Source organism: Eschscholzia californica, unplaced genomic scaffold (genome assembly GCF_041429995.1).
Source record: "Eschscholzia californica isolate CP2 unplaced genomic scaffold, dmEscCali1.0.p SCAF_3, whole genome shotgun sequence".
In the NCBI taxonomy this organism is placed as follows: Eukaryota; Viridiplantae; Streptophyta; class Magnoliopsida; order Ranunculales; family Papaveraceae; genus Eschscholzia; species Eschscholzia californica.
In genome coordinates, this window is record NW_028238420.1 from 6656280 (window position 1) to 6666474 (window position 10195).

At 39.5% G+C, this 10195-nt stretch overlaps 1 protein-coding gene across 1 annotated transcript; it reads left to right on the forward strand.

Moving 5' to 3' along the window:
* The first annotated feature begins 176 nt into the window (after positions 1-176).
* On the forward strand, positions 177-4605 carry LOC147548032 (chaperonin 60 subunit beta 4, chloroplastic-like). The gene is made up of 14 exons (XM_086667307.1): positions 177-479; positions 566-691; positions 1090-1227; positions 1331-1426; positions 1582-1824; positions 1899-2133; positions 2236-2405; positions 2626-2703; positions 2790-2861; positions 2941-3045; positions 3432-3524; positions 3620-3712; positions 3799-3922; positions 4050-4605. Exons 1-14 carry the CDS (start codon positions 324-326, stop codon positions 4073-4075), a joined length of 1755 nt encoding a protein of 584 aa, XP_086523433.1. The 5' UTR covers positions 177-323; the 3' UTR covers positions 4076-4605.
* The last annotated feature ends 5590 nt before the right edge of the window (positions 4606-10195 follow it).

Consider the following 10195-nt stretch of genomic DNA (forward strand, 5'->3'; position numbering starts at 1 on the left):
GTTCATGTTGTGTCTCCAATATGGGTGGCTTAGGAACAGAACGCTCCACTGCTGTATCTTCCGTAGCCGAGGCGTGTTTGGAACGCCACGGCTATAGAACGTGTCGTGCCGCGCGGTGGGGCATGTTTGCCGCTACTAATTGGTTCTTGAGTTTAGAGGTTTTGGGCCTTGATAATGTCTTCAACCCAAGCCCAATGTATACCACATCTCTCTCTCTCTCTCTCTCTCTCTCTCTCTCTCTCTTATCTGCTTATTAAATCATTCTTTCCATCTTTAACAGAAAGTGCAGCCAAAAGAAATTTCCAACTGAAAGATAACTAACAATGGCATGTTCATATTCACCAACACCCATTTCAGCAGCTTCTTTCTCTGATTCTAAATTGTTCACTTCAACTAAAAGACCTTCCTCTCTAAACATCAGAGCCACAGCCAAAGAGCTTCACTTCAATCATGATGGTTCAGCCACAAGGAAGCTTCAGGTTATAATCTGAAATGGGTATTCTTCATTAATGTTGGTTGTTTATGAACTTTTTCAGGACAAGAGTTTTCATGGTTTGTAATGCAGGCAGGAGTAGACATGGTAGCAGAGCTGGTTGGGGTGACTTTGGGTCCAAAAGGAAGAAATGTGGTGTTGCAGAACAAGTATGGACCTCCAAAGATTGTTAATGATGGAGAAACTGTTCTTAAGCAGGTGAACTAGAAAGCCCCATTAACCCTTTTTCTGTTTTCCTTCTCTGGTTTTTGGGGTTTTTGATTTGTATTGTTTTCATATCAATATCGAAATTTTTTATCGAAATTTATAATTTATATGAAATGGGTTTTTCTTTCTCTTCTTCTTCACATTTTGAATTGGTACCTACTTAGGTTAATTGAAGAAGAATGAAGAACACTGTTAGAAATGGTGATAACTTCAGTTAGTGTTTAATTTGTCACTGAACTAGGGTTTTGATGAATTTGTTTCCCTCTTATGAAGTTGATCATTGTCCCCTCCTATTTATTGGATTTGGCCTAATTCTGAGTTGATATGTAAATTGTTCATCTTCTATTCATCATGCATCTACTAATTAGATTTTGAATTTGGAAAACAAGATTGAATTGGAGGACCCCTTGGAGAATGTTGGTGTAAAACTAGTAAGACAAGCTGGTGCTAAAACTAATGATCTTGCTGGTGATGGTTCCACTACTTCCATCATTCTTGCTCAAGGTCTTATTGCTGAGGGTCTTAAGGTATGGATTTTATCCTTGCGGTAGTTTTTGTTCTCGCCGGACTCTCGTTCTCGATGCTTAACCTTCATAGCTCTTGGAAGTTTGTAATTTGCAATCTTTGTAGGTTACCTCAGCAGGGATGAACCCTATTCAAATCTCACGTGGGATAAAGAAGACGGCGGAAGCCCTTGTCTCTGAACTCAAGTTGATGTCAAAACCTGTAAGTTCCAAAATCAAAGCTCTTTACCTTGGCCGTTTCAATTCGGTAATTGAGTCATGAGTTTAGTAAATTACCAGTATTTGATTAGAGACCAAGTATGTTATATACGAGAATCAATATGTTAGGCTAAACTCAGAAGTCCATATGCCTTGCAGGTTGAGGATCACGAGCTTGCGGACGTTGCTGCAGTTAGTGCAGGAAACGATTACATAGTGGGAAACATGATTTCAGATGCTCTTCTGAAAGTAGGGAGAAAAGGTATGGTCACTATCGAGAAAGGAAAATCAACCGAAAATAGTATGGAGATTGTAGAAGGAATGCAATTCGATCGTGGATATTTATCTCCATATTTTGTCACGGATCGTCGAAAGAAGATAGTGGAATACACCAACTGCAAGGTAGTTTTTGCACTTGCAGTTCATAATCTGATTCTATAAAGTAATCAGAGTTTGGATTATTATGTTGGTTGTAGGTGCTTCTGGTCGATAAAAAGGTTACGAACCCGAAAGAGATGTTCAAAATATTGGATAATGCAGTGCAGGAAAAGTACCCAATTTTGATAGTTGCTGAAGGGATTGAACAGGAAGCTCTTGCGCCAGTTATCAGGAACAAACTCAGGAGAGTACTGAAAGCAGTTGCTATTAAAGCTCCGGCTTTTGGAGAGCGAAAAAGTCACTATTTAGATGACATTGCCATCTTAACAGGAGGTAAACAAATTCTTCAAGTATATCTCAAATCATCATATTAGCATACATATTTATATATATAGACGTTCCTCTTCTTTAGGATTCTGTCTTACTTTGTTGCAGCTACGGTAGTGAGAGATGAGATAGGATTAATCCTAGAAAAGGTTGGGCCGGAAGTACTAGGAACAGCCACTAAGGTAGTGGTGACTAAGGATTCTACGTTGATAGTTACCGATGGAAGTACCCAATCAGCTGTCAAAGAAAGAGTTACTCAAATCCGAAATCTTGTAGAGGTGAGCCCATAAGTTCTTGATACTCGCCTGCAACTACACTGCTACTCTTTCATTACCTTTCTAGATATCATCTTGTAGAAGAGAACTAAATGTCGATAGCTTTCTTTAATCTCCAGTTTTCAAATCTTAGTTTCAAAGTTTATCTTATTCTAATATTTACTTGTAAGGTGGCCTACTTATGACGTAAATGCGATTAGAAAGTTGATGTGTTGTTTTGCAGAACACAGAAGAAAATTTCCAAAAGAACATACTTAATGAAAGAATCGCACGGCTATCTGGTGGAATAGCTATTCTCCAGGTATTCTCCGAGAAAACAAAATTTTGTTTTGAGGTGCAAGATGTCATTTTGATGGTATGCGATTTACTCATCGAAATGGTAGATAGGTAGGAGCACAAACAGAAGTAGAATTGAAGGATAAACAATTAAGGATTGAAGATGCTTTAAATGCAACCAAGGTACCTTCATGATACCTTAATTCATTTTTTTCGATTTAGTTCGCTCACTCGATCGAAGCTAAACGTTTCTATGTTCCAGGCAGCTATTGAAGAAGGTGTTGTGGTTGGTGGTGGGTGTAGCATGTTGAGGCTGTCTTTGAAGGTGGATAATATCAAGAAAGGCTTGGAAAATGAAGAACAAAAGGTAGTAGCTTATTTTCCTCAAACGTTTCATAAATTGGGTGGATTTTGTTTCTTTTTTCAAATTCAAATCTGAATCTGACCTGAGATCTGAGTTGACTCGAGCGATATTTTAGAACGTTTTGTCTGATCTGACTCATGTGTCTGACTCGTTTGAATGGTTAACTTCGCGGATTTTGGATCTGTTTGAGTTGGACATAAAATTAGTCTGAACTAAAAGCTCATTCTCTGAAATAAGCTAAATGACTACTGTGCGCTGGACGGAAACAACTCGAACTCAGACCCCTCAAATTTACATATCTTGAAATTGAAGCTTGAGACCATTGATTAATCCTCTGAGTGCTTGCTATCCCAGTAGTTTGAATCAACTATAGCGACATTCTTATGCAGATTGGAGCTGATATCTTCAAAAGGGCTTTAACTTATCCATCAAGGCTGATAGCTAAAAATGCAGGCGTAAATGGCAGCATCGTCGTTGAAAAGGTCTAGATAATATTGCATTAACTACTGCAAAACATTGAAAGTTTTAAGGTCCCACTTTTACATAGCTATGAACTAAAACGGCGTATTTTTTTCAGATTCTATCTAGTGACGATGCTACATACGGATACAATGCTGCCAAAGATTGTTATGAAAATTTGATGGCTGCTGGTATCATAGACCCATCAAAGGTTTTTGCAAACGCTGATCTAGATGTTTTTATATCGACCCATAATTTGTTAAAATATTCATGATTCTCCATTACAAATTGAAGCAGGTGGTTAGATGTTGTTTGGAGAATGCTGCTTCGGTTGCGTGTACTTTTCTAACATCTGATTTGGTAGTCGTTGAGATAAAGGATTTAGAGCCTATTCCTATGAGAAAGCCATTGCCAAACTCAGGTACTTCTATTTATCTTTTTCGACCCATCCGCACTTGTATATCTTGCTTGGAACAATTTGTCTTAGTAAAAAACTAAATTTCCTGAATTTTTTGTACTAAACTATCCTATTGTTTTTGAGCTTGCAGGTATTGGGCCTGTGGGAGGCTTTTAAGTCTGGATTTCAGTGTCTGCTACATGTCTGTCGCTTCGGACTCAAAAGCATGCACAAAGGTGCATACATGGAGTGGATCAAATCTATAGAGCAAAGGATTGATTTAATATTTTCTTTGGACTTCCTCAAGAGAAGTGGTCAATGAGAATTATTTTAAGAGATAGGCTTACTGGCATCAGCCGGCAGGTGGTTGATCACTAGTTAGGAATTCGCTTATAGTTACTGACACTTGGGTAGACGAAATGGTCATAACCTGTGTATAGCTCATCGCCTTGCATCTCATCTGAGTGAGGTTATAGTTGTAGTGTAGACACAAGGTCAAGGAATGTCTTTCTTAAGTAGTATTTGCCTTTTAAGTCAGAACTGAAATCTTATACAAGGTCTAAACTGACTCAGAGTTAGATTTCAGAATATTTGTGTTTTATTGAACGGTGTGAATAGCTAGTTTTTTGGGTTGATTTTAGGTGCATTTATGTCAGATGAGTCAGATTCATATGATAAAGATATAAAGGGTACTTGATCTTGACTCACATTTGTCGCATAAAGGAGTAATCCTAATGGAGCTTATTTAATCCTCAACTAGAGCAAGTATAGGGTATAAGGGTGAGAATTGAGTTAGGCCTGCTCCTAACGCCCTGATCCCATGGGCAAACAGAGTAACAGACTGCTTGAAGCCTGTGACAGACAGCGGATAGCAGACCCGCCTATAGATAATGGGCGGGCTTGGGCTCCACCCCAAGAACCTTAGTCTAGCATGTAGCCCGAGCAACTTACCCGACCCAAATGGCCTAGTTAATGAAAGTCCTTGTGAGATAGTCTTAAGGTAAGCTTGTTTTTGTGTCTGAATGTGAACTCGCTGAAATAATATTTTTGACATCTATATTTTGATTGGTCTTTTTATTTAGGGCTATTTCCCAAATGGCCCCCAACTCAGTGACCAACTTCCTACCTAGCCCCTTACTTTTATCACTAATTCCCGTATGACCCCCTTTTTCAGATTCCGTTATAACACCGTTTAACCATTCAACATTTCTCTCTCCTCCATCTCATCTCTTCTCTCTGCCACCTCATCTTCTCGCCACCTCATCATTTCTCTTTTCTCTCCGGCCGGCGACCTTCATAAATGAAAGAATACAAATTTCTCTCTCCTCTTTCGCTCTCTAAAAAAAACAATACGGAGATCGAACAAACCCTGAAGGTCTGCTCGAACAGACTTTGTTCGGAACAGATCTTGAAGGTCTGTTCGAGCAGACCTTCAAGATCTGTTCGATCTCTGGCGAAGGGTTTCCCCTTCGCCGGAGTTTTAGAGAGAGAGAGAGGGAGAGGAAATAAAAAAAAAATGTTTTCTTTAGAGAGAGAAAGAGGAGATAGAATTTTTTATTTTTTTTATGAAGGTCGCAGGCTAGAAAATTGGCCGGTCGGCGACCTTCGACGGAGAAGATGATGAGGTGGCGAGAAGATGAGGTGGCAGAGAGAAGAGATGAGGTGGCAGAGAGAAAAGATGAGGTGGCAGAGAGAAGCGATGAGGTGGAGGAGAGAGAAATTGATTCTTTGTCGACTTGAGTAATTGATCCTTCACCTATGACCTGTGTTGCATCTTTGTCTTTATAAAATACATCTTCATTGAAGGTTACATCCCTGCTTCAGATTGCCTTGTGACTTTCATAGTTCCACAATTTATATCCAAATGCATCACCTCCATAACCAATGAAAATGCATTTCTTCGCCTGTGGCCCTATCTTTTTCCTTTCTGTAGGATTCAGATGAACATAAGCAACACGCCCAAAAACTTTCAGATAAGAGAGGTTTACTTTCTTGCCAATCCAAACCTCTTATTGAATCCTCATATCTAATGGACTGCTAGGTGTCCGGTTGATTAAATAAGCAGCCGTTTATAAAGCTTGTGCCCAAAAAGCTTTGGGCAACCCACATTGCAGTCTCATGCACCTTGCTCGTGCATTTAACGTCTAATTCATATGCTCAACTAATTCATACACTCAACTACTTCATTCTTTTGTGGTGTCCCTAGGAGCGTTCTCTCCATACGTATCCCATTAGTAGCACAAAGTTGTAAGAATTCCTTCTTGTCATACTTACCACCATTATCTGACCTTATACATTTTAGCTTCAGACCTGTTTCTGTCTCAACCAATGCCTTCCATTTCTGAAATGCGTCAAACACGTCAGATTTATGTTTCAGAAAATAAATCCATACCTTTCTCGAGTGGTCATCAATAAAGGTAACAAAATATTGAGCACCACCATGAGAAGAGACATCAGCTGGTCGCCATACATTTGTATGAACCAGGTCCAACTTTTCTTTTCTTAAGCTTTTGTCGCCTCTGTTGAAACTTACCCGCTTTTGCTTTCATAGAACACATTCTTCACAAAAGCCCATTTCTACCGATTTTACCTCCGGCAAACGACCTGCCGAATGCAGAATTTTCATGTTCTTTTCACTCATATGTCCCAACCTTCTATGGCATAATCTGACATCTTCTACATTGCTAGCCACTGCTAAAGTAGGTCTTTCTGAAGCTCGGTAGAGAGTACCATTTCGAAGTCCTCGAGCTAACACCATAGCTCCTTTGGCCACTTTCAAATTAGTCTTAGTAAAGTGAATCTCACAGTCTTCGTCACAAACTTGGCCCACAGAAACCAAATTCCTTGTTAAATTTGGAACATGCCGGACATTTTTCAGCTTCCATGTTGAACCATTGACTTTCACGTTCACATCACCTACAGTCCTACACCGATGATATAACATGCTTCACCATCACCAAGGAAGACTTGGCCAAAGTTCCCTTTCTTGTAAGAGGTAATGATCCCCTTATTTCCTGTAGCATGGAAAGAAGCTCCTGAGTCTACTATCAAGCCTCATTCATACTGTCCTCGGAGAGTAATAGGAAACTCTCGGTAATCACATTGTTGTCATTAACAATGAAGACTGCATCGTCCTCTGCAGCTGCAACTACATGAACCTCTTGATCACCCCTGTTTCCCGTACTGTTAGCACCCTTTCTTTCTGGAAAGTCTTTTTTCATGTGCCCTTCTTTATTACATGTCCAACACACACTCTTGGCCTAGATTTTGATCTCCCCCTAGATTTTCCTCTAAATTTACCTTTAGATTTGTCTGAATTTGTATTAAAATTCATGCCTCTATCATATTGCATGCTTAAGACGGATCCTGAAGAAGAGCTAGAAGCAGTGTAGCCTCGTTCTAGTTTCCTCTCTTTTTCATCGTGTATCATAGCCGTTACATTTTCTAGCATTAATTTCTCACTACCCGCCGACTTTTATGGTCACATCCTTTTACCTATTTGGCTCCACCATATGACAAAATCTGCCGCGTTTTCTATTTTCCGACATGTACACCTGCTGCAATTATATACTTAGAAGTTCAAAACGTAAGTTTTCAACATTACATCACAATCATTAAGTCACAAAGACACAAAGCATTAAGTCTCGGATTTAACGTAGGTTCTCAACATTCGAATAAGATAAAGAAATTGATAAACATAACATTACATCACAATCATTAAGTCACAAAGACACAAAGCATTAAGTCTGGGATTTAACGTAGGTTCTCAACATTCGAATAAGATAAAGAAATTGATAAACATACTAACATAAAGTAACAAAAATAGTTCAAAACGTAGATTTTTTCATCCCTCCAAATCCATCCCTTCCTCCGTTCCTCGTACTAAGAACGTTCCTTCCGTTCCACATGCATTAAACTACAATATAAACAAACACAAAATACATTATATTCTAATTTAAATATGACAAGTGCAAATTAAAGCGCAAATACAGAAATAAATGAGAAGATTGTGAAGTTGTCTGATTTACTGATTACATTAACATCACATAACTCATCATCAAAATCAAGATCATCTATATTACCCAAGACATCTGCAACCCAAATAATATCAACGATTTAGAGAATAATATAGCTAAACTTAAAAGAAAGACAATTACAATCACAAACGAATATTATAATATTTTGACATTAACAGACTCAAGCTTCTCAATCTCATCCATAAAAGCACGAAGATCAATCCCTGAACCAACTCGTATCCAATTCTGTGTGCAAATCAATGCTTCTACTGTTCTTGGTGACAAACTACTTCGAAATGGATTGAGGATTATTCATCCACCTGTGCCAAACGCTAATTCTGAAGCAACGGTTGAGACCGGAAGGTCCGGAACAGCTAAGTAGTTGTGGAAGGGATGGGCTTGGAATCTGCTATCTAACAATCCTGACCCCCTATAGGGATCGTCTAGGGTCGGCCACTGTTCAAATTATGTGTACATTATTTTAAGAATTTATAATTTTGTAAAATATAAGTGCCGACAAGTTACTCTGGTTGATCAGGCGATCCCAAACTCCTTCCAAAGATAACCAATGCATGGAAAGGCAGTGACCATGAAGTCAATCTATATACTCAACCGTCAACCTCCTTCCCACCACTGGCTAAAGAAAAATCATACACTATTAACCCTAGGGTTGGGCCAAAGAAGAATGGGTACACCCAGAGGAAAAATTCTTTACTTAAAGGGACTCCCATGTTAGACCAAAACACTTCATCTTCTTCCCGTTACTCTAAAATGGCATTAAACTCTAATGGTGATATCAATTGGAGTAACATAGTGGTTCTGGAAATGCTTCCTCCTTCGGAGGATTGGTCTGGGGTAAAGAAATTGATGTGCAACTTCTACATTCACCTAAGTTCTCCATTCTACCTTTTAGAAAAGGTTTCACGATACTAAGAACCAAAGAAGCACCTGATATACTTTAGGAGATCGAATATATGTTTCTGCCTTATCTCAACACTACGGTCTTCTTTAGGAAATGCTCCACAACATGTAATGCAGTGAATCAGGAACCCAACATAATCTCAGTCAAGATGTTCGGAATACCATTTCACTTGTGGAACGAGAATATCTTTTCCACGTTAGTGGAGGAGGCCGGTGAAATGATATAGATCCACTAGGACACACTGACTTTCAACAACTTGTGGTGTGCAGAAGTAACCGTCCAGTGTAAACCTAATGGAGTTATACCGGAGAAACGGACTTTGGTAGTGGAGGGGGAGATTTTTCAGGTCTCGTTAGAAACGGAGCTTATCTCCGATAAGAGGCACCATATATGGCAGACGGAAAATCCGCCAGCAAATGTAGGTATGAGAGTACCATCTGACACTTTTTTGCGGCTGAAAAAGTTGACTGATACCTTGTATGAGGAACCAAGATCATCAGTTCCAAACTCAACTATTCATGGTTCTTTCTCAGAACCCCAGCCACAAAGGAAGGATGATTTGATATTAAGTGACATAATTCCTGAGAAAGTCAACTTGGCTGATAGAGGTTTATGGATCAGAGAGCCCTCTGAGATATCAATAGTTAATAAAGTAATGCAAAATCAGGATATAGACATGACTTCTAACGTTTAGATCTCCAAAGGTAAAGAGAAAATGTTTGAGGAAACCAGTGAAAAGTCAAAGGAAGACGCGTCAGATGCAAAAGCTGGACAAGTGCTTTCTAACGAGGAGATCATGACAACAGTCAGTGTTATTGAGAAGTCCGATAAGTGGGCGGGCCAAATCTAAACAAGTCTTTAGTAGGAAAAAGAAATTATTGAAGAAAGTTTATGAGCCCAAAAAGAAAGGGCTGGTAGGTCAAATGGGCTTGAATGAAAGCCCAAAGGAAGGCGCTTGCTCGGAGAACCAGGATAAAGTTGTTGGAGGCCCATTGAACTATCCAAGCCAGGTGGAAAGAGAAGACAGTTTCCTTCAGACGGGTGTCGAGCTAGGGTTCTCAGGAGCAAATGACAAGGTCTTAACACTTGTCGAAGAAGAAAACATTTGTCTTTCAGCTCGAGAAGGTAGATGAGAGGAAGAAGAACCTCTCAATATCCCACCTTTGGCAATGGTAATCCCTAATGTACCTGCTCAAGAAAAGGGGGAGTCTACTTCAGTGGTGAGGAAAAAGATGACGCCTAGAGGCATCTGTGTGTTAAAGTCTCTGGAATGGAGCATGGCTGCTCCCTTCAAGAAGAAGAAAGGATCCAAATAGTAGATGTTCGAGGCCACCAATGGCTTGTTCCACGGAAGATACT